The sequence below is a fragment of the Chelon labrosus genome (genome assembly GCF_963514085.1).
Source record: "Chelon labrosus genome assembly, chromosome: 3".
Classification (NCBI taxonomy): Eukaryota; Metazoa; Chordata; class Actinopteri; order Mugiliformes; family Mugilidae; genus Chelon; species Chelon labrosus.
Window position 1 is genome coordinate 1,261,259 of NC_140339.1, and position 27,889 is coordinate 1,289,147.

General features: G+C 42.2%; 2 protein-coding genes across 9 annotated transcripts; one reads left to right on the forward strand and one right to left on the reverse strand.

The window, feature by feature from the left end:
* Window positions 1–1,454: 1,454 nt before the first annotated feature.
* On the forward strand, window positions 1,455–4,884 carry crybgx (crystallin beta gamma X; the record flags this gene model as incomplete). Its single annotated transcript, XM_084541830.1, has 6 exons — window positions 1,455–1,519; window positions 1,812–1,860; window positions 2,557–2,678; window positions 3,092–3,227; window positions 3,518–3,657; window positions 4,752–4,884. 6 exons carry the CDS (start codon window positions 1,455–1,457, stop codon window positions 4,882–4,884), a joined length of 645 nt encoding a protein of 214 aa, XP_084397956.1.
* A 445-nt stretch (window positions 4,885–5,329) lies between these two features.
* LOC311485574 (NLR family CARD domain-containing protein 3-like) lies at window positions 5,330–27,163 on the reverse strand. Of its 8 annotated transcripts, XM_084541085.1 has the most exons (13): window positions 26,138–26,186; window positions 25,875–25,993; window positions 23,715–23,763; window positions 23,182–23,429; window positions 22,942–23,003; window positions 13,984–14,078; window positions 13,789–13,896; window positions 12,486–12,564; window positions 12,114–12,342; window positions 10,124–11,909; window positions 8,596–8,769; window positions 7,439–7,612; window positions 5,330–6,631 (listed from the first exon to the last, which is right to left on the reverse strand). In XM_084541085.1, the coding sequence occupies exons 4-13, from the start codon at window positions 23,333–23,335 to the stop codon at window positions 6,613–6,615; spliced, it is 2,880 nt and encodes a 959-aa protein (XP_084397211.1). In that variant the 5' UTR covers window positions 23,336–23,429; window positions 23,715–23,763; window positions 25,875–25,993; window positions 26,138–26,186; the 3' UTR covers window positions 5,330–6,612. The 8 variants fall into 8 exon arrangements, with proteins under 8 accessions (XP_084397211.1, XP_084397212.1, XP_084397215.1 ...); XM_084541086.1 differs by lacking the exon at window positions 25,875–25,993 and having other exon boundaries at window positions 26,138–26,205; XM_084541089.1 differs by lacking the exons at window positions 13,789–13,896; window positions 26,138–26,186 and having other exon boundaries at window positions 25,875–26,124.
* Between the last annotated feature and the right edge of the window lie 726 nt (window positions 27,164–27,889).

The following is a 27,889-nucleotide window of genomic DNA, read 5'->3' on the forward strand; positions in this document are numbered from 1 at the left end:
AGTGTGATACGCTGCTACTGGACTTTACACTGAAGAACAATTAATCAGCGTCACATTCATTCTAAGCTGCGTCCTACTTATGTCTGAGTTAAACAGTTAAACTCGTCCTCAACACATTTAATCAGTTTAATGTCTGCTAAATATTCAGTTATTCAGTTAGAGGTTTAATAGAAATATTTTCCTTCTCTCCACTAAAAAATTTAAATAATTAAAAATAATAATTAACAACAATCTACAGTCTGAAGATGAAGAGATGCTGGAGTTATTAAAACAACAAGTAGAAGAAAAGATTAGAATAAAGAGGTTATATATCTGCAGGGAAACTAAAACAAGTTACGATACAATGAGATACAATGTGATACGATACGATACGATACGATACGATACGATACGATACGATACGATACGATACAATGAGATGCGATGCGATACGTTACGAGAGATTAATTAGGTAGCAGTAATAGAAAGTAAGAAAAGAACTCTAGAATGAGAAGAAACAGCCTTTAACGGAAAAAAAATATTTAAATTCCTCCAATGAGTTGTTATTGTCCTCTAGAGATGTTCAGTAACACATCAGGTTAGTTATAGAGATATATTTATAACACCTGTAATGTCCACACATCTTTTCCAGCTTTGTGAAAACCAGCAGATTTTTTTATTTTTTTTTGGGGGGGGGGGGGGCATAGTTTAGATTAACAGATTATTTCTCTCTATAACAAACTAGTTCCACTGATTAGAACCGTTCTCTAACTATGAGTTCATCATGCATCAGACTTTACTGTTTAATCTCATTTTTAACTCTTCCTGGATGAATTAAGACTTTAGGGAGTTTTGTTGCTGGAGCTTTATCTTTAACCGGTGGATTCATCATCTTCCTGTCTGCTCAAGCAGATCTGAAGTTTTCTTTTTATTTCCACTGACTCAGAAAGCTCAGATTCACCCGTTCATCGTGGCGGCCATGTTGATGCACATGTGTTTCTCCAGGTGTTGGTTTCATTCCAGCATCCAGATGTTTATGAATAATGAACTTTATTAATTCAGTCCGGGCAGAGGAAACAATGTGAGCTCTGACCCGTGCAGTCGGGTCCATGTAGGTGAAACACTCGTATGTTTCCACGGCAGCAGCGCCCCCCCACCCCCCATCCCCGTTCAGGTCACGACCTCTGCAGCACAAAGCGTGAATACGGCCTCTCTGTTTACGCTGCATTGTTGTGGAGAAAATGCTGAATTGTTCAAAGTCAAAAGTGTTGGCACTGCACTCTGTGTGCACACGGCCCCACGGCCTCCCCCTGCGTGTTGTGTGTGTGTGTTTGTGTGTCTGCATGTGCGTTTGCATGTTGTTTTTGAGCGTTTCTGTGGAAAGACGTGTGTTTAGCATATCAATGTTGCAGAAACACTCTGAGCGTTCTGGTAGCTGTCCGTTCACCTCCACGCTCCGTATTTAAGGGCCTTTCATGTGGCCTCGCAGAGCTGACATGAACATCTTTACTAAGGTCCCAGGATTAGCCCAACAAACCAGGTATGTTGCTCCAGAGTGAGACCCACCCAGGTGGTGGCAGGGAGGGGGGGCAGCGGCTCCACGGCCCACCTCCTGATGCACACGTTTCCCCCAAAATCACCTGGAGAGTGATGACGGTTGACGGAGAAACACACAAAAACTGAGTGAAACACACTAAACGAGCCTCACCAGGAGATCTCATCTCATCTCCTGACGCGTTTCTGACATTAACACAGTTTTTCAGATTGTTGTGACTTGAATCCATTTGTGTGTTTGGGTTTTAATTCTTCCTTAAAAATGCTTCAATCTGCAGCAAGCTGGGGTCTGTGCTCCAACGTGCCTTCTACGGGTCCAGTGGGAGGGTGAGTCCACCAGAGTCATACTGATACCAGCTGTAGAGGACAGATGTTGTTCAAACGCTCAGACGTCTTCTGTCTGTTTAGATGAATCCAGGCAAATGTGGGAATTTAAAATATACTCATAAATGATCAGCTTTAACTTAAAAAGTAAAATAATTATTAGTCAGAGTACACCTGATTGTAAGTTGGACCCTAATTATTATGTTTATGTCTTAAAAAATAAACTTTGCTGAACTTTTACACAACCAGAAAACTGTGATTTTAGTGTCAGTCGGTTTAATCAGAGTAAAATATTGAAGTTTTGTGAGATAAGACACGATACAACACGATATGACAAGACATGATAAGATAAGAGACGATTAGATGAATATAATAATAATAATAATGGTAATTGATCCCAAGGAGATATTTCAGTGTTGTGGCAGCAAAAAAATCAAGTTAGACAAAAAATAGACTAAGGTAAAAGGTTCAAAACATGTACAGTCACTGAACCAAGCTAAACTAACCAACTAGTTAAAAACAACCAAAGTGAAACCAGTCCTGCAGCCCATCAATATTTAGTGTAGACTGGTGTATTAGAATACATGTGTTCTCATTAGTGTACCTAATAAAGTGGCAAGGACGTGTATAAACACCCCTGTCACATGTTCTGACTATGAAAACGCTGACGTCTGTTCATCTGCTCATGTTTTTTTTCAGGTGACCCTTTTCGAGCAGCGTAACTTCGCTGGCAGACGTCTGGACCTGAGCTCCGACTGCTCCAGGATCAGCGACAAGAACTTCCCAGAGAGATGCAACTCTGTGCAGGTGGAGAGTGGAGCGTAAGTCTACGAACAAACCAAAGAGGAGTCAAAGAAAATATAGAGTCACAGTGATGTGGATGAAAACCGTTCACATCAACATGTGTCCTGGACAAAACTATCACAACCGACCTGGTCTTAATCTAAATGTGTCTCCACATGCGTCCCCAGCCAGCACTTGAGATCTGATCTCAGTTTGTGTGTCTGTAAATCAGCAGCGCCATCATGTGGTCAGTAGAATATTGTACCAGCTGCTGTCTCTAATGGATCTCTACCTACCGCTGGATCAGAACCATCAACAGCTGCTGGTTGACTTGGAGACATGATCCAGATGTTGGAACCAGATGGAAAGACTCTCACATGTTAAGATCTGATTTATTTAAGGAAGGAAGGAAAAAGTAAAATCTCCCTCTCTCTCTCTCCATCCCTTACAGATGGGTCGGCTACGAGCATGACAACTTCAGAGGACGTCAGTATCTGTGGGACATGTCCGACCGTGGAGAGTACAACTGCTACGACAAATGGTGCGCTCAGGTGGACCACGTCTCCTCGGTCCGCTCCGTCAAACAGGTGAGACAATAAAATAAAATAAAATAAAATAAATAAGGACTGGTCTTATGAAGGAAGGAAGGAAGACCTTGAGTACTTCCTGTTTTATTATCTGGATCATCACAGCTCTGAACTCAGGGTTCAACTGTTTTACATAAATATCATTTAAAGTTGTGTTGTTTCCTCATATTTGCCTCCACATCACCTGTACAGGTAGTTTTTGTCAGTAATAATCCAAAGAAGTGGATTCCAGCTGATTTTAAATAAATAAATAGAAATAAACTAAAGGAAACACAAACTGTGATCCTCAGGACAACAATCCTGCCAAAACTCAGCTGTTTGAACGAGCCGGCTTCTCTGGAAAGAAGATGGAGATCCAGGACGACATCCCCAACCTGATGAGCCGCTACAGCCTCAACAGAGTCGCCTCCATCAGGGTCCTCGGAGGAGCGTAAGTCCAACGGTGTTACCTCCAACAGAGACCCCCACCCAGACCCCCACCCTGACCCCCATCTAGACCCCACCCAGACCACATCCTGACCCCAACCAGACCTCACCCTGACCCCATCCAGACCCCATCTAGACCCCATCCTGACCCCATCCAGATGCCATCCAGACCCCATCCAGACCCCATCCAGACCACATCCTGACCCCATCCAGACCCCATCCAGACCCCATCCAGACCACATCCTGACCCCATCCAGATGCCATCCAGACCCCAACCAGACCCCATCCCGACCTCATCCAGACCACATCCAGACCCCATCCAGACCCCATCCAGACCCCAACCAGACCCCATCCCGACCCCATCCAGATCCCATCCAGACCCCATCCTGACCCCATCCAGACCCCATCCAGATCCCATCCAGACCCCATCCTGACCCCATCCAGACCCCAACCAGACCCCACCCGACCTCATCCAGATCCCATCCAGACCACATCCAGACCCCATCCAGACCCCATCCAGACCCCAACCAGACCCCATCCCGACCCCATCCAGATCCCATCCAGACCCCATCCTGACCCCATCCAGACCCCATCCAGACCCCATCCAGATCCCATCCAGACCCCATCCTGACCCCATCCAGACCCCAACCAGACCCCACCCGACCTCATCCAGATCCCATCCAGACCACATCCAGACCCCATCCTGACCCCATCCTGACCCTATCCTGACCACATCCAGACCCCAACCAGACCCCATCCTGACCACATCCAGACCCCATCCTGAGCCCCATCCTGATCACACCTGGTCTCACCTGTCCATCTCTAAGTCAATGTGTTCACACCTGGTATTAAAATGAGGGAAGGATGATAGTCAGGAAGAGAAAGAAAAAAGGGAAGGATAAAGGACAGAAGGAGAAAAGGATGAACAAACGATGGAAGAAAGAAAGAAAGAGGGAATGATTAAAAGGATAAAAGAAAAGAAGAAAGGAAGAGGAAGAAAGATGGAGAGAAAGATGAATGGAAGGAAAGAGGGAAGAATGATAGGAAGGACGTACTGTCTGTGTCTCTAGAGGTGCTGAAGGTCTTCTTTCTGTCCAGGTGGGTGGTCTACCAGGAGCCCAACTACAGAGGACCTCACTACGTCCTGGAGAAAAGAGACTACAACAACTTCTCAGACTGGGGCAGTCAGAACAACACGGTGGGATCCATGAGGAGAGTCCGCTTCAACTGACTGATTAACACCTCCTACTGTCAGCTGGAATAAAAACTAAACACTAACATCCTGGTTTGATCTGTTTCATTCATCTGTTCAGATAAAATATATAAGAGTCATTTACCAAGACTGGAAGGAAGGGAGGAAGGAAGGGAGGAAGGAGGGAAGGAAGGAAGGAAGGGAGGAAGGAGTGAGGGAGGGATTTAAAATACTAAACTAAATCAAAATGTTTTCATTTTATAAGTTTCTCATTCAAGTGAAGAAACTAGCTGAGAAAACTAAGCTAAAATAAACTAAACTATTTTTAATGAACCTAATTCAAGTGAAAAGAATAAATGAAACTAAACCAAATAATAAATATATTTATAAATCGGTCTCTCATTGAAATTAAGAAAAACATCCTTTAAAAAAATAACTAAACCATTAATATCAAGCAAAGAACTTTATTGTAGTCAGAGCTGCATTAAAGCTACGTTATAATAAATGATATTATTGAATGAATAGTTTAAAGCTGATAAAGCACGTTGTCTCAGTGTGATCAGTGAACCAGAGGCTCAGGGGTCATCATAAGTTCAGGGTCATCAATCATCCAGAGTGACAGAGGGTATATCCCTTTATTTTTTTATTGTGTCAAAACATTATGACCACCTCCCTAAGGTCTCCCTTGTAGGTCCCCCTTGTGCTTTCAAGACAGTTGGTCATAATGATGTGGCTGATCGGTGTATGGTACTTTACCTTCATGATGCTATCTGCATTATGTCTGCCACAATACAATGTTCCTAACTGAATTAAAGTGATTTCTTAACAGATTCAAATGTCCCCTTCAAATATGCATTAATTTCTTCCATATCAGTGAAATGTACCATCCTCTCTCAGCATGCTTGGCAGCCAATGCAATAACAAACAGCTGCCCCCCATGCAGACCTTCATCTCCACTTTGATCAGCCCAGAACTTAGCTTTAAGTTTACAGTATTGGAGAAGTGGGAACGGCTTTCCTCTCTTAACATTTCTTTTTACTCTTACTGCTCCTTAAGGTCTATATTCACAAACACTTCACAGTTAAACTTCTTTATTACCAGTCATTTCATTTGCTGCTATGCTTATAATACTACCCCCTTCACTTTGAGCCAGTAGTACTAATATATCTATAAGTATATACTTTATGTACTTTTATACTTTAAACTGCTAATTGTGCTCACTCATGATTTATCTCATATAAAGACACAAAGACACACAAAACATCACTAACCTATGCACACATTTACTTTAACACTGGTGTGACTTTAAGCTACATAAACTGCACAGAGCTTAAACACCTCTGCCATGGTACTAGTGCTTGGTGGTAATTTAAGTTACTTCACTTTAAACTCTTCTACCTGCTGCTCTAATCAAATAAAATAAATGTGTGGATGAAACAGAATTAAAAACAACTGGACTCTACTGTTTCTACAGAGACAAGAGAAGACAGACATTAGAATCTAGTCTGAACAAACATCTACACAACAACAGGAAGGACTGTTGATGCTGGCAGGTTGACATGTGTCTGAATCATTCATGAGGGACTGGACTTGATTTGTTGGAGCTCTGTGAAGAGTTGAAGTGCAGCTCTGTTGATGGTCTTAAATGGAGACCATGTGGATGAAGCTCTCCTCTCCACCTCCCAGTAACATGGTCCAGTCAGAGTCTGCTTCAACCTCTGGATCATCAGGACACAGCTCATCCTCTCACAACACACACCGTCCTGTTTACGGTCGTGACTCCCACCTGTAGAGAGGAGGAGAAAGAAGAGAGGAGGTGAAGGAGTGTTTCCAGAGTCTCCCTTCATCATCACATCCAGTAGAAAGAGCAGCAGGGACTTCAGTCCTGTTCAGAGCAGCAGTGGAGCAGCTGTGGAGCTCAGCCAGCTTCCTTTCAGCTTCATGTTAACGTGTTGGAGTGAACACACACAGACCTGCAGAGACTTTTAGCATCAAGTCTGTTTCCTCTGCAGATTTGACTAATAAACTGCTGAGAGTCCTGAACGCTTCATTACTGCACCAAGACTTTAGTGATGGATTTACTGCTGCTCCATTTAAACAAAGATCAGCTGACTAATAAACATGGAGGCTGTCATTGAAGAGATCTGATCAAACTAATGACACATGTGATGACTCTGCTCATGGTTACTAAATGTAATGCTGGTTCTGTGATGTGCAGGCTTCAGTCAGACTGATCTCAGAGCTGTGATCAGTTGTTGATCAGATCTGATGAATGACCACCACTGTCTCTATACATCTTGGAAGGCTGTCAGCTGGAATCCAGCTTTATTTCCTGGACACATCAACACAACAACAACAGTCGTCTTCACATCAACTCAAACACATGATCACAACATGCTTCTGGCTCATCTGATTGGCTGACTGTTGTCTCTCTCTTTGTCTTTCTGTCCAATCCTGAAGCCTGTCTCCATTCTCCTCTCACAGCTTCACTGAGAAGCTGCAGGTTTACAGGAAACACTGGATCTTTGATACTAACTGTGTTTAGGACAATACTGATGAAAGCAGCATGGACTGACTGGAACCCTCTACTCACATCAGAGTCTCCAGTTTATAGTCTGGACTCTTCACAAGATCAAGAAGCTGCTTCACATCTGAATCCTTCAGCTTGTTGTCACTCAGGTCCAGATGTTTCAGATGGGAGGGGTTGGACTTCAGAGCTGAGACCAGATAATCACAGCCGATCTTTGACAACCAGCAGTCACTCAATCTGAATAAAGAATAAAAGATGAAATGATTGATGATCAATCAGATGTGTTGAGGTCTGAAATGTGTCCTGATCAATGAGCTGTTCTCTAAAATGAGTAGAGTGACTTTGTCCTTGTGTTATTGTGGATCTTCATCATGTCAGCCTTCTACAGACATCATCCAAACGTCAGCACAACATTCAGACAACTATTCATGTCAACACAGATCAATAAGATGCTGCTGACCTCATTACAGGATCAATATCTCCTCCTCACACATGTTGGACTACAAACTGTTGATTAGTTCTTTGATTCCAGGACCTTCTTCTTCCTGGATTTGGTGTCTCAGGAGGTTTGTGTCATTCAAATGTTAAAGGACAAGTTGACAAGTTCAAGTGTGTCTTCCAACAACAGTCACATGTCATATGGACATTACAGAGTTCTTCAGATTCCTGCTGTCCACACTGACTGTGAAGTGGTCTCTTCCTAACACAACTCCACTGTTCAGCTGACACTAATATGAAGCTTCAGCAGTCTGACTGACACTAATCAAAGTTCCTCTTTGAGTTCCTGTCCCTCCACTGCAGCTCAGCAGGAAACACTGTGGAAACACAAAGATACTGACTGGATGTGCTGAAGAACAAGATGAGTTGAAGATCAACTTTACAATCATTCATCCACACAACAACACTGTGGATGTTGTCCTCCATCTTGTCTCATTGGAGTCAGACTATAAGGGGATGTCTCCACAGACAGTATGGACAGAAAGAATGATTAGTGACACCAAGAAGTCTGTTAATGTACATGTGAACACTGGACTTGATCTGGTTTGTGATCAGACCCACCACCGATGACTGAGGAGATACCTGCTGATGTTCAGGAACATGATGCTCCTTCATTTAAACTCTTTGAGCTCCTTTTCTATCTGACAGTCCTGACAAGAGAACTCATCTAAACTGGATCTCCATTCTTCAGAAGCCTGAGAAGAAAATAAATGAAAACTGACCTCAGAGTCTCCAGTTTACAGTTTGGACTCTCCAGTCCAGCAGACAGATGCTTCACTCTTGAATCCTTCAGGTCGTTGAAACTCAGGTCCAGATGTTTCAGATGGGAGGAGTTGGACTTCAGAGCTGAGACCACGACTTCATAGTGACTCTCTGAGAGCCCACAGCTATAAAGTCTGTCATGAGACAAATAAATAAAATCTGTTATAATGGAAGAAGACATTTCTATGAAGGTGATGTGTTTGATGAGTGGACAGTTGGACACATCCTGTTGGACATGTTGTCTCCACATCAGTGGTTCAGCTCATCTTCTCTGACTGTGTTTGACAGGAAACAATCATTCTCATCATCTCTCTCAGACCTTTGTTTAAATCTTACGGGGTGGCCACAGTTTTTGAGGTACACCGATAGAAAATATATAAAAACGTAGGGATTTTTGTTTCCTTTCAGATGGTGTTGGTTTGATTTGTGTGGGACGTACGGTTTGGACTGTAGCTTCCTCCGAGCGAGGAGTGCGCCGACCAGTTTTCGTCCAAAATAAATTTCCCTCCTCGCCTTTCTCAATCGACTGAGGCCACAATTTTCACAGTACGTGCGTGGAAATACACAAAATCGTAGAGGACAAGCGGCTGACGCTCACGATGTGTTGGTTTTCCCGATAGGACTTGTAGTTTTTGATTTCTGAGCATTAGTTGGGACCCCTAATCCTCAGGTCCAGTTGTTTTGGACCTCCCTCTCACTCAGGCAGAGGTGAGAGGCAGAAGGAGACTTCAGCAGCAGCTGGCCCTGGTAGCCATGACAACCGGACCCTAACGAGCTGACACACACTCACACACGCAGCAGAAGAGGAGCACATTCACACAGACACAGAGTGCCAAAACATTATGACCCCTCAACCCATTACACCAGGACCCATCACCATGACCACCAAGCTAACCCATAGCGGGGCTAGCCGCGAGCTAACCCATAGCGGGGCTAGCCGCGAGCTAACCCATAGCGGGGCAAAGCGCTGCAGCCCAACACGGAGGATAACGGGAGCTTGTCACAGTCATCACCACGCACACTTTAAACTGGACGGCAGCATCATCGGCACAGTCAAACTTTCAGCAGGAATTTTCTATTTTATTTTATTATTTATCTTTTATACTCTACACTTTCTGATATTTGATTTATTTATATATTTGTTCTTTCTGCTGCCCTTTTGTATGCTGTTGTAAACTGTAATTTCCCCATAGCGGGACACATAAAGGTTTTCTTCATTTTAATTTTAATTTTAATGAAAAGGCCTCAGAGGCTGCTTCAGCTAAACTAACTTACTGATGGAGAGAATAATAAGACAGAGAAATAGAAAGAACAGAGTCAATAACTAGAAGAACAGCTTTAAACAGCTGGAGAACATCTGGGACTAAATACAACTGACTGTGATGTTTGCAGTCAACAAGTGGAACACTGTTTGAAGAAGAATGAGAACGTCTGAAGAACTAAACTACTAATCTCCACTGATTGATTCTGTTAATGATCAGGACTCACCGAGCCTTTCTGCAGTTCCTCACAGCTGGGATCAGTCTCCGTAGTCCCTCATCTGATGTGTTGTACTGATCCAGGTTCAACTCATCCAGAACCTTCTCTGACATCTGCAGCATGTAGGCCAGAGCTGAGCAGTGGATCTCAGAGAGTTCCTTATATGATCTGGTCTCTGACTTCAGGAACTCTTGGATCTCCTGATGAACTGAGAGGTCGTTCATCTCCATCAGACAGTGGAAGATGTTGATGCTTCTGTCAGGAGAGATTTTATCAGTGTTCATCTTCTTCAGGTTGTTGGTGGTTCTCTGGATGATTTCTGGACTGTTCTCTGTCTGACCCAGCAGACCTCCTAAGAGTCTCTGGTTGGACTCCAGAGAGAGGCCATGAAGGAAGCGAACTAACAGGTCCAGGTGACCATTTTTACTCTCCAGGGATTTAATCATGACTCTGTTCAGAAATTCATCCAGAGGTGAGTTATTGTAGTTATCTTCCAGGAAGTCCTCCAGCACCTCTGTCTTCCTGTTGGTGTAACAGTGGATCATGTAGACTGCAGCCAGAAACTCCTGAACGCTCAGATGGACGAAGCAGAACACCTTGTCCTGGTACAGTCCTCTCTCCTCTTTAAAGATCTGTGTGAACACTCCTGAGTACACTGAGGCTGCTCTGATATCGATACCACACTCTGTCAGGTCTGATTCATAGAAGATCAGGTTTCCTTTCAGCAGCTGATCAAAAGCCAGTTTTCCCAGAGACTCAATCATCTTCCTGCTCTCTGGACTCCAGTGTGGATCTGTCTCAGCTCCTCCATCATACTTGACCTTCTTGACTTTGGTCTGAACCACCAGGAAGTGGATGTACATCTCAGTCAGGGTCTTGGGCAGCTCTCCTCCCTCTCTGGTTTCCAACACATCCTCCAGAACTGTAGCAGTGATCCAGCAGAAGACTGGGATGTGACACATGATGTGGAGGCTTCGTGATGTCTTGATGTGGGAGATGATCCTGCTGGCCTGCTCCTCATCTCTGAATCTCTTCCTGAAGTACTCCTCCTTCTGGGGGTCAGTGAACCCTCTGACCTCTGTCACCATGTCAACACAGTAAGGAGGGATCTGATTGGCTGCTGCAGGTCGTGTGGTTATCCAGAGGCGAGCAGAGGGAAGCAGTTTCCCCCTGATGAGGTTTGTCAGCAGCACATCCACTGAGGTGGACTCCGTAACATCAGTCAGGATCTCAGTGTTGTGGAAGTCCAGAGGAAGTCGACACTCATCCAGACCGTCAAAGATGAACACAACCTGGAACTCTTCAAAGCTGCAGATTCCTGCTTCTTTGGTTTCAGTAAAGAAGTGATGAACAAGTTCCACCAAGCTGAACTTTCTCTCTTTCAACACATTCAGCTCTCTGAAAGTCATTGGAAATATGAAGAGGATGTCCTGGTTGGCTTTGTCTTCAGCCCAGTCCAGAGTCAACTTCTGTGTTAAGACTGTTTTCCCAATGCCAGCCACTCCCTTTGTCATCACTCTTCTGATTGGTCCATGTCTTCCAGGTGAGGCTTTAAAGAGGTCTTCTTGTCTGATGCTTGTTTCTGGTCTGTGTGGTTTCCTGGATGCTGTTTCAATCTGTCTGAACTCATGTTCATGATTGACCTCTGCAGTCCCTCCCTCTGTGATGTAGAGCTCTGTGTAGATCTCATTCAGAAGGGTTGAGTTTCCTGCTTTAGCAATCCCCTCAAACACACACTGGAACTTCTCCTTCAGAGCAGATTTAACTTTACGTCCACAAACTGCAGCTCCAAGTCCTGAATGAACAAATGAGAAAGAAAATATGGAGACAGAAAATCTGAGGGTCTAAACATTACAGTGTGTCTTTAGTTTTTCTTCATCCATCAGTTTGATTCATTAATAAGTAGAGGACTAGATGTTTGCATCATATTAACAGTTAGGAAACATAACCTTCCTCCATTTCCTCTTTCCATCAAGTTAAAGCTGTTAAATCCTCTTACTGCTCTGCAGACGGTCAGTCAGCTCCTCCTGCTTCATTCTCCTCAGGAAGTTCATTGTGATCTTCACAAATAAATCTCTGCTGCTCCTCCTCTGCTCTTCATCCTCACCCTCCAACACCTCCTCATCCTCCCTCTGACTCTCTGAGCATTCTGGGTAATCTGGACTCAGAACCTTCTGGATCTTCTTCAGCTCGTTCTTCACAAAACTGATGATGTTCTCCTCCAGCAGCTGGAACAGAAGGAGAACCTGAACATTTAATTTAAACCTGGAGGAACTCATGATTCATCAGTCAGTCTGAAGGCAGACAGCATGATCTAATGATGATTCAGCCTTTCATCTGTTGTGAGAAGTCAGTTTGTACATGAACAGACCGTAAATATGGAGTCCAGGTCTGGTTGATGTTTCTGTGTAGACTGACCACCAGGAACCTCTGAGCTCTGCTCCAGAACCCTGTGGAGAAAACATCATAGAACATGATTCTGTACATGCCTTATTGAAAGTGATGAGTCAGGTAACTATGTCACCATGTGGGTCTAATTTCAAATCAACGCTGAATTATCTAGTATACCTGGTCATGTTCATACTGATTCAGCACCCTTCAGTAATAAATTCTTACATTAACCAACTTATAAAGGGTAAACACATTCCCAGCATTTATTTTCTGCAGTAGATATTTTTGTCCAGTGGCAGCAGAATTGGTCTATAAAGATGGAGACAGTGTCAGCGCTTGAGATAAAGAGTAGAACAAGGAAGGTGTAGCAAGGTGAAGCAGAAAGGAAGTAAAACTATGTAGAGTATCTCATCTCATCTTAAGTAACAAGTAGTGACTGGTCAAAGGTTGAAGGAGATTTAATGATTGTGAATCCTCTCTTTCTCAGGTGAATGACGGTAGAATATTTGTTCCTGTTTAGGAAATCACAGATGGAGACACCACAGGCCGACAGAGGACTTGTTCCAGAAGAGTGGTGGATGCACAGCTCATGCTGAGGAGGATCTCCTGAGAGATGGAACCCACCATCACATTGTTCAGATAAGAACAGAGATCTCCTTTCTCAACATTCAGAGGAAGAAACATACAACCCAGGTTTATTCATCGTCATTTGATTTTTGTTTTTATTTCTCCTGAACCTGAATGTTGAAAGGCCACTGAGTTTCCTAACTTAAAGGAGCAGTGCAAAAGAAAGAACTGAACTAAAATAACTATTTTAAATTCCTTTGAACTAAAAGGTTCCCTATGAAAAGAGAATTGTTCTGTGTTTAGTGCTACTTCTTTTTGAAAGACAGCTATTTATTCTGAGTAGATTAAGAAGATCATCTGGGGCCTCATGTACAAAGAGTTTGAATCTGAAGAATCTGTTACCAGGTTTGCTTCCACAATATTTTCCTAGTGTTGTAAACCCTAATATGATGCGGTGGGTAGATAGTGGTTACAAAATGGTTGAATTGGTTCTCCTCAAGCCAAAGATTAAAAAGAACAGGGTACTGAGTTTCCTAACTTAAGCACAGATAAACATAAAAACTGAACTGATCTAACAAAGTAGTAAAATATACTTTGAATTCTTTTTTTTACTAAAGTGGTCTCCATGTACATAGGTGCTCTAGTGTTTTCATTCCTCTACAACTCTTTGATAATTGAACTTTCTTCATAGTGTGTTATGGAAGTCATTACAGTACCTTCTATCAGCAGGTTGTTTTCTAAAATCAATCATGCGACCCATAGACTGGTCACTCTTGAAGGAGACACAGCTGTGTTCAGGAGAGTCTGGTCTCTGCTGCTGCATCCTGATACAAACAAATGAGTTGAGAGTAGAAAACAGTGAATAATGAGCTCTGACATAGAGAAGAGTTGGTCAGAGATGGTCCTCTCACCTCAGAGCTTCAGTCTGGATCTCATGTTCTCTACACAGAGTGGTTTTAGAGGGAGGGACTCCTGTCTCCTGTCTGTCCTCAGTCTGATCCATCACCTGCTGAGAGAGCTGCACTCAGTCATGACAACAAACGTTACCTCAACAAACACAGGGTTTACATTCATCTCTTTAACACGTCAGAAATACAGTAGAAAGAAGTGAAGCTGCTGAACGTTCTATCAGACTCTGTCACTGTGCTGCTTTCACTTTAGTCTGGAAGGTGATTGTGTTTCTGATAAATCTGTCATGTTTGATCCAATATGTCTAACCAGTTCTGACACTACTTTCATTGTTTAACCACATGAACACGATGTGAACACAGTGACAATCCAACTGTAGCTGGTTCACTCTGAGATAGTGTTAATTTCGTCAGACGAGACGAGACTAAATATGTTCGTCAACGACCTTTTTTTCCATGACTAAAACGAGACGATGATGAGACTGCACCATTGTCCAAAAACGCTGACTAAGACTAAATTAAATGAACAGTATGTAAGATTGTGGCCAAAACTGGCCAAAACTGGTACTGCAATCACTTTCAAAATACTGTAGAACGGTGTATCCCCTCCAACCCATAGACATATATACATAGACGCCTCATTGAGCGCTGTACCGTACGTCAACGTCGCCGCCATATTGGAAGTGGCAAACTGGAGCTATCACCGGTCGGAAGATGCCTCATTCGTGTGCTGCTTGGAAATGTTTCAATCGAATGACAAGCGAAACCCGATTCCACTGGATTACTTTTCACAAGTAAGACAGAACAATTACTTTTGACTGTATTTTATCATTACAACATCATTTTGAGATCAGAATATGCATACTTTTGTTGATACTACAAGTCCCGCGCATAATACTATGAAGTCCTGCGTTAAAACCAGCCTTCAAACAACCAAGAAGTCAGTCGTATTTAACTAAATTGCCCCGAATTAACTACTCGGAGTGTTCAAAGTTGCTTAGCTAGCAGAGATGGAGCTGTTCCTTCTGTGTTCTGTTCCCCAGCTCATCTCCAAAGGGTGGGTGTATCACTAGGCTGTAAGGATTAGATAAATCAATGCCACACTGACTGAAAATGTTTTAGTCCTGTATGAATGTGAAGGAATCACTGAATCAGAATCAGAATCAGAATATGCACATGCACACACACCACCCAAGGACAATGTGCAATAATTGTCCTTATACTTATATTTGCACAATTGTAATTTTTACTCTATTTATGTTGTGTGTAATACTCGGATGCTGTGCTAGAATTGAATGGTTGTCTGTCTCTGTGTTAGCCCTGCGATAGACTGGTGACCTGTCCAGGGTGTACCCCTGCCTTTCGCCCGATGACAGCTGGGATAGGCTTCAGCAGACCCCAGCGACCCTTAGCAGGAATAATCGGGTGTAGAAGATGAACAAATGAATGAATAAAGCTGTATTGATATAAGTATGTGTTTTTTAATCTGTTTCCTTGCACACACAGGTGTATAAATATAAGTATGTATATATGTTCTTTAATCTGTTTCCTTCTAAAAAAAAATAAAAAAATCAAAGAGTATGGTTTAGACCAGGCAATCGCAGTATTTTATGCCATTATTATTATTTCATTTTACTTTATTATGATTTGCAGACTTTGTTAATTTTGTTAATTTTCTTGTCCCAATGATTGTCAATATTAGTCGTTAAAATATAAAAACGATTAATCAAAATCAGTACCATGTAAATGCTGGTGATGTTTATTAATACAGATGTCTCATTTCCATGTCAGGTGGTTATTATAGACACAGATTCAGTATTTTGACTGTCATGTATCATCACAGTAACAGCTAAACACTCGTGAAAACATTATAAAATACATCGAGTGGTTTGATGCCGATCTGTACACTGAACATATAAAGAATAGTTCACGTTTATAATCATCAGAGACCATTACAGACGTTGTTTTAGGTTCCTAACGGTTTTCTGAATATATACGTCCGTGTGTGAATGTGTAAATGAGAGGAATTAACTTATAGCACTTAGTAGCAGACGCTTAATAAAGTTCACTCCATTGACTCGTATTGGTTCGCGGGGCAGAGCCGCCTCTACCAATATGGCGGCGACGTTGACGTATCGCAGCAGCGGGCCAACCCGCTCAATAGAGAGCCGAAGTCCCGCCCCTCTACTTCCAGGTTATGGGACCTATCTTTCGAAAAAATATGAACGGCAGTCTATGGCGAGATCATAATTATTTTCTGGTCCCGATCGAATTGTGGCATGAATTTCACATATGATGTGTGTGGATTTAAAAGATAATTTTTCACGTCAAGAGATAAATTATTTGACGTAAATAAGCTGAACAACGTTAGGTTTTGTATGAGATCGCTTAGTGAACTACATCTCTCGTCTGAGAACTATGGCTGTCTCCTTGTTGAGCTTTACCGTCTTCTTCCAGGACGAAGGCAGAAGCATCAAACGAGGTGAAAATCATTATAAATCGGGTCATGTCCAGAGCTGTAGTTACACCAAGGGAGTTTTGGTCGGTTCTGTACGCGCCAGCATGCGGGACTTGTAGTTCGTTTAATTACGTATTTTCCATAGCGTTTTACTGAACTATCTTGCGACAAACTGTGACATTCTTGACATGTAAAATCATTTTTTATTCTGAAAAACAACATATGTATAATCCAAGGCACAAGTCGATCGGGACCAGAAAATAATTTATCTTTCGCCATAGACTGCCGTTCATATTTTTTCGAAAGATAGGTCCCATAACCCGGAAGTAGAGGGGGCGGGACTTCGCCTCTCTATGAGGCGTCTATGTATATATGTCTATGCTCCAACCTCCCCCCTGACTCGAGGTTGCCAGGTTACCGAGGTAACGTTAGGCTACTCAATACGTCTCAATTACGTTTCACATTGCCATAATCGACGTGCTAATGTTGTTTTCCTCTGCGTTTCAGCATAATGACAGAGAAACGGGCTCATAATGCATCGCTAATGTTAGCAATGACGACTCGCCGTTTTTATTTCCCAAATAATTCCTTACCTTTTCAATTTGATGACCCACCTCCTCTGTATGCGCTAACGTAACGTAACTTTGCACGAACATGCATAACTTTGTTCGACTGTCGTGAATATTTTAAATGTCCATTTACATTATGTACAAGTAAGTTAGCCAGGAGAAAATTAGCAACGTTGGCGTCTGTCTTCAAATCCTTCTCCGTTTTCAGCCGTCTCCATCTTTCAAAGGCATCTCCTACAACTCCTTGTTTATTTCGGACTTTGTCACGACATAGTTCGGGTTCATAACGAGGTCTTTTAGGTTTAGTAACATTATACATGTTTTATCCGACACGTTCGTAGCTGCAGCTGCGGTAACTAGAGCAGAGCTGGCAACCCGGATGACGAAACTCTACTGACTTCGTGATTAGTAGATAGGTGGAGGGTGGCGCCTCAGACCAAAACACAACATGACAACAATAACATCAGTTGAGGGCTGCAACTCTCACTTTTAAATGACAATATCCTGGCCGGACCACTGTTGTCAGTGATATAAGTATTTGAAATGAACATGATTTCTTCATGTCTAGTGACATATCAGTAGCCTGGTCGTCACCATCCTACGTTTCCACCCGAAATTTGATTTCGGGCTGCACGTTAGTCTGGCCCAATGTAGTAGGAATCTGTCTCCGTAATGGGCGGATGCTTATTTTGAGGTTTAAAATCATTGGAGTTCCCTTAACCAATCAGCAACGTTTGGTAATAACGTATATTGTGCGCCGGAGTTCAGGCTCTTACCAGAGAATGTCTAATAAGGGGAGAAGTTCCACTCTCACTGAACTTCCGGCTTCTGAACTGGTTGCAGTTCCACTCTGGTTCCATATGAGGGCGCTCTCAGGACGAGTGCAGAATGAATGGCGGTCTATGGAGCAGTACCCCTCAAAATCCACTTTTCTCAGGATATAAATTTTTGTGCAGTAATTTGAATATTGTATTTGAAAGGAGATGCAAAGAAATGACACATTGCTTGGTGTTAGATTTTTTAGAGTCACTTATTTGCTTTAAAAAGTATTTTAAAATGTCAATGACGTCATACACATCGTACGACCAGATACTGCTTTACGGCAATCCTTCAGTCACTGCTTTGGCGCTTTCGCGCTCTGCACTTTCTTTTCTCTCGAGGCATGGACAACACAGCTGACACGGGTAAATACACGTGCTAGAAGAGTTTTTGTTTTGTTGTTTTAAAAGACCGGGCCGAAAAAAAAAAACTTGGGCGAAAAAGTCCGCCTTAACATTCTGGTCCCGCTTCGGATGCCACGATGCCGTCAAGCGGGATCTGGTCGTAATCAGTCCTTCAATGACCAATCAGCGTTCATTAGCACAATGCTAGCGTGTTATGGGCAACAACAACTCAACCTGTAAGAAAACTAAAGGACATAAGTTCTCGTTCATTCAACTTTTGAGCTATAACCCATGTTGAACTTGCAAAACCTACAATCAAATCTGAGATTTCTCAACAACAATCGGGTGAAAGAGACACATTTAGCCGTTTAGCTCCATAGAGTCCCATTCATGTTGCACTCATGGCGATCGCCCCCAGTGGAAATCTGGTGGAACTGCAACCAAAATTCGTTACAATGGGACTTAATAGAGAGTGGCAAGGCTCTCCGTAGACGGGCTCTGCTCTTACGCTTACCACTTCCGCTTCCAGTTAAATAAATCAAACTTTTCCCAAAGCCAGTTGGAAGGAGAGCTACGACGTCCTTGCCATTTATAAAATTGACAAGACAAGCCTCTTGTTCTGTTTTTAATTCCGTGATGCTCTCGAGAGTTGAGACAACTTCGCGGATGGCTTCTAGCGTCTCTTCCTCCGTCGCCATTGTTGCTATGCTGTGGAACTTAGGGGTGTGACGCTCGAAGCTGACGTTTCGAAACAGGGTCGAGCTTCCGAAACGCAAGTGTTTCGAAGTGTGGTTCAAAACGCCCATGTCACGTGACCATGGCTAAGTGAGGCTTCGTGGTGTTTCAAACTGGTTTCACCTGGTGGCACACTTGCCGAGCCGAGTAATTAGCCAAGTCCCACAATGCTTAAAAGTCATTCAAACACATCCTATCTTCGTGGGTTTTTTGTGAGGAGAGAGATTTTGAGAGATAACGACATATAGCGACATATAGAGACTCCAAAACAAGAAACAGATTAAATGCCAAGACGGCAGAACAACTGTTATTCTTAAATAAAAATTTATGTTGACATACAAATGTGTTGTTGTTTATTTTTCCCATGTTGAACCTGATTAGTCTAACCTGCTTCATTCATTTATCCTTTATTTCCCTACAACATGTTCCCAAAAAAAAAAGCCTGGGCCATAAGCATACAGTACATTTTAAAACCATTGTAACATTTTTCTTTAGTATATCCCAAAGGATAATATACTATGAAACTGAAATAACAAAACATCTGTAACTGGCAGATATGTATAAAATGCTCAATTTACTCTAGGGATAAACTAGTTCAGACATGTCAAGCATCAGCAGGGAATCGAACCTCGGCCGTTTAGGCCAAGTCCATGTGAGTTAACCACTGAACCACCTGGCGGTTGACGAAACATCGCGTTCCATGTCGGCTATTTATATTCTTTGTCTGAAGCAGTTGTGCTTCATGGTCAAAATGTGATGTTAGCAAAACAGGCCACTAGATGTCACCATGGAGTTACGTGTGTCGGATTGTTTCGAAGCCTCGACACAATTCCGGCGCAATTGCTTCGAACGTTTCGTTGTTTCACAAAGCCTCGTTCTGTCCATCCCTAGTGGAACTACAAGCTTCGCTGGACTACAGAAGCAACTCGGCAGGCGAGTTCCGCGTCATCACTCAACTGTTCGCTGATAGGTCCGATCAAACGCGAAGCTTAGAAGGGCAGTTTGGCCAGACTGAGGTGCAGACTGAAATCAAATTTCGGGCGGAAACGTAGGATGGTGACGACCAGGCTAACATATCAGGGCTATTTTATGATTAATTGAAATGCATTTCTTACATACTGTTCCTTTAACATCCATTATTGTTGACGAAAAAAGACGAGACTAAAATGTTTTGCATAAAATAAAAACTAAGATAAAATCTCTCTTCAGTTTCGTCTACAATTGTCTCTACTTTTTCATCGTGAGATAGAATACCGTAAATTCCGGACTATAAGCCGCTACTTTTGTCACTCGCTTTGGACCCTGCGGCTTATTGAGAGTGAGGAGTTGTCGTCATGGTACAGAGCCCCTCCCCTCGATATCGCGGGATCCTCCCCCTCTCCGCCATGTTGGCAGGATTCCAGTGGCAAAACATGATTGTTTACGTGTGTTGTTAACTCGGTAGTAGAGGAGGTTCTCGCAATTCCCGCACTGTTTTACCATGCCTGGAACTCACTGCTGCGTTAAAAACTGCTCCAGTACCTCACACGATACATATGGAAAACATAGGAACAATGGAATACAGTTTTTTAGGTTACCGAAATGGACACAGCATCAGGGAGAGCAAGTCTCTGACCTGACGAGGAGACGCCGGATTGCTTGGTTGGCTGCAATAAGAAGAAAGGACCTTACTTTCGATCTCACCCCCCAGTCGATGAGAGTGTGTTCTCTGCATTTTCACTCGGGTACCTTCTCTAAAAAATGTCTTTATGTTGGTTGTTAAAGCTACGAAGTGTAGGTTACCTAGCTGTTAATGTTGTTGCAAACCCTGAAGTGCATCTGAAGTTTGCTGCCTAGCTAACTATCTAACAAACTGTTGCCTCTTTGAAAATGCTCAATGGCCAACCATTAATGTTAACTAAAAAATAGTTGAGATTCTGCTCATGACATTATGCTACCTTGTTGGTAGCATAATGTCATAATACATAATAATACAGTTTTCCTGCGCTGTCTCCCTGCGCTACAGTGTGAGAGCAAGTTATTTGGAAGTTTCACCAGACTGACTGTATACTGTCCTGCCAGGTACGGCGAATAAATCAACGAAAACAGTGGTTCGGTCTCTGTTGGTCTTAATAAACACAACGCACGAACACGACCTCACCTTCCGCTGTTTTGCGGTAGGTGTAAGCTTGTCCCTGTAAGGTCCATTTTCTTTCGCCTTAACTTTCTCCGTTGCTTTACTTTCTTACTTTTCTTGTATTCGTAGATCTGTCCCGCCGAAATAATAAACGCGCAAAAATTAAAGAGCTCTGTAATGTTTAGTCGCGCCTCCGTTAAGTTCTGAAGGCGTTGCCCCTGGCAACCGATAGCATCTCCTACCATCATGGCCGACCAGCTCAGACCCCGCCCATATCAACCCAAATCGGCACGTGACTCCTCACTCTCAATACAACGGCGGATGGATTTTTACAGCTAACGGTCACCAGGGGCGCACTATCATGTCATAGACGATGACACGAGGATTAAGAACTGACTTTTCTGGTATAGTAGGCTGGTTATTTTGATACAGTAAACGGCCGTGTTACTGCACCTTTACTGCTGTGTTGGCTGTTTTCGAAAAAGATGCTGGTTATTTTGTTGAGCAGCCGGGTTACTGCACTTTTGCTGCCGTGTTACAGGCAAGCACTTTTAAAAACGAATTAAATTTAGCCATTTAACGTTATTGCCTCGTCAAGCGTTGTAAGCTTTGTTTTTTGTTATACTGCACTACTACGGTACTATGACTGCAGGAAGTGCGCTAGGAGCACACCGTTGTATTATTTGTGCACTGCACGAATGCTGTTTGTAATGTCAAAGATGTGAAAGTTTGATTGATTGATTTTTTGTTTGATTGATCGAAAGATTTATGTTTGTCAAATGTAAATAAATGGGACGCTTTGCGTTTCCAAACAGTCATTTCTGTCCCGACAATCCCCTCCGTGGTAGAAGAAACCCTTACGGTAATTAAACATTAAAACACCAGCGGTTTATAGTCGGGTGCAGCTTATATATGGAACAATCTGTAGTTTCCCCAAAATTTAACTTATATTCAGGTGCGCCTTATAGTCCGGAAAATACGGTATTCAACTGTTAGGCCTTCAAAATATTCCGAACGAGTTCGTGCTGTTGCTGCCAGCCTGTGGCTGCAACATGAAACTACATGGAGCAAGAACACCCATAGATAGACAGTAGCAAACACCAGATTTCTGCCAGAGTGAGTGCAGACGTCGACATGCTAGGTAGAAGGAAGAGGCTCGATATTTGACTGAAATGGTTATCAGAAATAATCTCAGAAATAATTTGTTATATAAAAAAAGACTAAAATGTTTTGACTAAAACTTCACTAAGATATATCGAGTTTTCTTTTGACTAAAACTAGACTAAAAATGGCGAGACTTTTAGTCGACTAAAACTTGACTAAGAAAAAAAGATATGTGAATGACTAAATATGACTAAAACTAACAAGGACATTTGGCACAAGACTAAGGCTAAGACTAAATTAAAAATAGGTGACAAAATTAACACTACTCTGAGAACCACTAACAGTACAACATGCTAATCTTTTTAAACCAATACTTTGAGATAAAACTCTTCTAAAATATCTGAAGGATTCCTCATCTCCACCATTATTGTTTGCAACACAACATCCTTTTCAACAAATAAAAAAAAAGAATGAATAAAATATTAAATATTAAATTTAAAAAAATAAAAAAAAGGGTTGCACTCTGTAATAACATTATAATCAGAACATCAGCATGTCCTTTTCTGCAAAATCAAATATCAAGCAAATCAGTGTTCACAGATATCTAATCCTTAAACATGAACAAAGAATAAAATACATTCTCAACACAAATCTCCCCTTTTTCAAGTCAATACTTCAAGTCAGTTTCATTATTGTAGTGCTGAATCATCTATCATCATCAATTATCTCAGGGCATTTATCATAAAGAGCAGGTCTACACCATACTCTTCATTATATTATATAATATAATAATATTCATTTAATGACCAATCCTACCTGCACACTCTGGACCTGTGGCTCATGGCTGGTGCTTGGTGATGCATCTGGCATCTGAGGTTCTACAAGACAAAGTTTGTGGCCAGTTATGTGGCGTCGCATCATACTATTATTTAAATGATGTAACGTTAGGTTAGACAGGCTATATGTTACAACGCCACGCAATTCATTGACTTGATGCTAATTAATTAACTTGAACAGTGCAGGTAAAGTTGCATTTTGTTCAGCATCTTGTCTTACCTGTTTCATCATCTTCATTGGTCGTTTCAGACCGCGAGCACGTTTTATTGAAAAAGCTGCCGATTTTTGCACATTTAGCTCCATCTGTCTCCAGAGCTTTTCTCTTTTTAATTCTCGCTTTTTCTGCGCCACCCTTGCTCTTTTTATTTTCCATTTTGCAAACACCCTTACACTTCTGGGGCTGGAGCCAGGCTGCAAACACCACTGACAGTGTGCGGTGTGCACGGACGTCTTACGTCAGGCTGCGTCTGCAAAACAAGAAAAAGAAAAGAGCTGCAAGTGGAGACGGCCCAGCGACATCTGGAGACAGCATACATGTGATAACCACTCAGTGCCATGACTGAACACCGGCCCAAAATAAATAAATAAATAAAAATAATAATTGAACACCGGCCCTCTGCTTTGAGATAAAACTCTTCTAAAATATCTGAAGGATTAAATAACGTTGTGAGAGAAAACACAGACGTTACTGTCAAGTCAAACACAATGTGACACAAAGTTCATCAGACAGATTTCTCTGCTGGGATTCTCACCTGCAGAACTTGAGGAACTTTCAGTCACGTTCCACCTTCATGTGTGGAGCTGTTGGAGAAAAGAAGACTTTCTTTCAGTAGTCCTGGAGTCTGTGTTCATTTGATCTGAAGTCACATCCTCATAAGTTCAGACTAAAAACATCAGAGTGACGTCAAAAGCAGTCTGACCTGAAAGCCCACATCACAACATGGAGTTCCATCTGTCCACTAGATGGAGCTAAGTGACCTTCTAAACTCTGGGACAGTATCACAGTCACATGAACACATTCTAGATCCTCCACTGATGCTGCTGTACACTACAAACACTCTTCAACTAGACTTTAATGAGAGAGAGTAGAGGACAGGAGCTCAGTGCATCATGGGAAGTCTCCCAGCAGCCTGGACCTATAGCAGCACAACTAAGGGATGGTTCAGGGTCACCTGTTACAGGAACCTTCATAGTAGAGAGAATGTCTGATTATGTTACAGGCCTCAAGACGACTCACCTGTTCACACAAGATATATACACTCACCGGCCACTTTATTAGGTACACCTGTCCAACTGCTCGTTAACTTTAATTTCTAATCAGCCAATCACATGGCAGCAACTCAATGCATTTAGGCATGTAGACATGGTCAAGACGATCTGCTGCAGTTCAAACCGAGCATCAGAATGGGGAAGAAAGGTGATTTAAGTGACTTTGAACGTGGCATGGTTATTGGTGCCAGACGGGCTGGTCTGAGTATTTCAGAAACTGCTGATCTACTGGGATTTTCACGCACAACCATCTCTAGGGTTTACAGAGAATGGTCCGAAAAAGAGAAAATATCCAGTGAGCGGCAGTTCTGTGGGCGCAAATTCCTTGTTGATGCCAGAGGTCAGAGGAGAATGGCCAGACTGGTTCCAGCTGATAGAAAGGCAACAGTAACTCAAATAACCACTCGTTACAACCGAGGTATGCAGAAGAGCATCTCTGAACGCACAACACGTCGAACCTTGAGGCGGATGGGCTACAGCAGCAGAAGACCACACCGGGTGCCACTCCTGTCAGCTAAGAACAGGAAACTGAGGCTACAATTCGCACAGGCTCACCAAAATTGGACAATAGAAGATTGGAAAAACGTTGCCTGGTCTGATGAGTCTCGATTTCTGCTGCGACATTCGGATGGTAGGGTCAGAATTTGGCGTCAACAACATGAAAGCATGGATCCATCCTGCCTTGTATCAACGGTTCAGGCTGGTGGTGGTGGTGTAATGGTGTGGGGGATATTTTCTTGGCACACTTTGGGCCCATTAGTACCAATTGAGCATCGTGTCAACGCCACAGCCTACCTGAGTATTGTTGCTGACCATGTCCATCCCTTTATGACCACAGTGTACCCATCTTCTGATGGCTACTTCCAGCAGGATAACGCGCCATGTCATAAAGCGCGAATCATCTCAGACTGGTTTCTTGAACATGACAATGAGTTCACTGTACTCAAATGGCCTCCACAGTCACCAGATCTCAATCCAATAGAGCACCTTTGGGATGTGGTGGAACGGGAGATTCGCATCATGGATGTGCAGCTGACAAATCTGCAGCAACTGCGTGATGCTATCATGTCAATATGGACCAAACTCTCTGAGGAATGTTTCCAGTACCTTGTTGAATCTATGCCACGAAGGATTAAAGCAGTTCTGAAGGCAAAAGGGGGTCCAACCCGGTACTAGCAAGGTGTACCTAATAAAGTGGCCGGTGAGTGTATGTGTGTGTTTGAGAGTCAGGAGTCATCAGCTGTGTTCCTCATAGCAGCTTGTTAACTGTCCTTATTAAACAGAACTCACCATTCTTCTTCATGTGATCAGTTTCTCTATTTCTTATGTCATTCTCTTAACATGCTTCATGCTTCACCACAAACTAAATGATAACTGCTCATATATTCCCACAACATCATGAAAACACAAAACATGTTTGAGTCCTTAAAGTCACATTTCTAATCAGCTAAATCCTGTTCTACTCGTGCTTTTAACACCTTTAACTTGTATTGTGTAGCTTCTACTATGCTACTGCCTGTTTGAACTTTTCAACACGTCTTTCATATAGAAACAATAATGTAAAGCACATATCAACATCCCCTTTAACCTGGATGAGTATGAGCATTCACATTCACACATTCACCCACTCTCACCCAACTCACCCAGCTAGACTTCATCCTTAACTTGGTAATCGTTGTCTCTCCCATAAAATGAAATGAAAAGAAATGCCCAGGAGCCACAGAACAAACATGGACAGACCGCCATGTTCTACTGTTGTTCTCTAAGAGAGAAAGTGAAACTTGTTCCATTGTGTCTGTCACAGTTTCCAACCTAGTTCCTCCATCAACAGACTTCACTCATATATCCAAAAGAGTTTGAACAGTCCTTAGACATGATTTGTGCTCATCTGACTCACTTTACTAACCTGTTTACTGGTCATGTGACGAGACGTGTCGAGGCTTTGAAGCGTGTTCTGAACAGGTGGCAACATCCGGGTCTGAAGATTGAAGCCAATGCGGAAGTGTAATAAACTGCAGTTCATGGAGTGACCGCTAGAGGCTCCAACAGGGAGCAGATCCCCATAGACCCCCATGTTAAAATGCCCAACTTTACAGCAATATTAAACATGTTTACAGCCTGGTACAAGAAACGGTTTTAGTCTCAATGTCTTATTTCACTATTCATGACAACTGTACGGGGGTGAAGTTTTTTCTAACACGTTCGTTTATTTTTATTAAGGTTTAAAATTCTGCATAATTAAGGGAATGAATTAGCCTTCAGGTATTTCATTAACTGTGATGTTAACGGGAGCACATTGTTGGTTGTCACAGTTATTAAACCGACTTGTATAGAAATGAATAAGTAATATAGAAGTGTTGATGATACCTTTAAACCTAATGCCTCTGTATGAGGTTGGTAAAAATAGTTCACCTCATAAATGAGCTAACATGCATGTAATGTTAATCTTGAACTTGCTTTTGACAATATAACGAATAGCTTCAAATCATTAGGAAGTGGTGACCTGTGTGCAATATGATTTGTGTAACTTCAAATGATTAATGACACCTGAACAGGCCTTTGTTGCTACAGATGTCATACACAGGTTCTCCAGTGTTGGATCTGTCATATTTCTATTTTTTATCCTTTTTAGTTTCTTATATGTTTGTCCAGTGTTCCTGGCCTGCACCAGACAGACCATGGTATTTCTTTCTGCCACTGTTATTAACCAGTTACCTTTTTCTTCTGTAGGACACTTTGGGAGAGATAAATCTGGAACAAACAACACTAACAACAATAATGAAAACCTTTCTTATTTCACAAGACATATGAATCTGTAATTACTGTTACATCTGTTAACATATTAAAGAACACTAAACAACTTGGTAATGTGTTGTCTATAATATTGATGTTTCCCTGTATGCATTTGATCTTAACTTGTTAAACCACTGCTTGTATAACAGTGATATTTTTGTTATTAAAATAGAAAAGACTAAATATAATTGAAATTAACAGCAAATGTTGGACTTGCTGACATTCATTTTTGTTCCCTTTCTACATAAACTATAATTCTGTATTCTATCTCATGTGTTGAACATCATTGCCTGTTATTTTTTAACTTTCAGATTAACAGTGACATTTGTGAAAGATCTACAGTAAGCATGAAAGACAAAAGGAGTGCAAATACAAACTGGAGGATCTTAATGTAATATTTAAAAATATTTGTTATAGAACAGAAGAGAAACAAAGTGAAGAAGGCCTTTCCACTGCAGTCCACCCAGACAAACCACCAGATGAGGACGTCCTGCAGACTGAGGTTGTTTCCATGGTGATCACAGCTCTCTAGGCCCCACGCTGTCACCAGTTATCATCACTGTATCTGTGGAAGGGAACAAAGTATAAGTTAACTGAACTATTATGTCACATTTGAAGGGTTAAAAAATGAATACCAGTACATAACTTTAAAAGTTTAAATGTGAAGTTATTTGATTCAGGTTCGTTGGTAGAAGCTGTAGACGTGTATTGAGTAAATGTTTTATGACAACGTGACAAAGTTCTGCAACACTCGACAAAATCTACAGCTGTAATTTAACCAAGTTACCACATTTATTTGTTTATTTGTAGAGTATAACTAAGCTTATACCATGGTCTGGGTGAATACTCGATTCTGATTGGCTGA

Bases quoted from the DNA above. Each gene is read 5' to 3' on its own strand.
- LOC311485574 (XM_084541086.1), bottom strand. From the start codon at position 23,335: ATGGAAAATAAAAAGAGCAAGGGTGGCGCAGAAAAAGCGAGAATTAAA. The intron at 8,770-10,123 runs GTGAGTCCTGAT...GTCTCATGACAG, and splicing joins AGGAACTGCAGAAAGGCTCG to ACTTTATAGCTGTGGGCTCT. The intron at 7,613-8,595 runs GTCAGTTTTCAT...TTCTTTATTCAG, and splicing joins TGTAAACTGGAGACTCTGAG to ATTGAGTGACTGCTGGTTGT.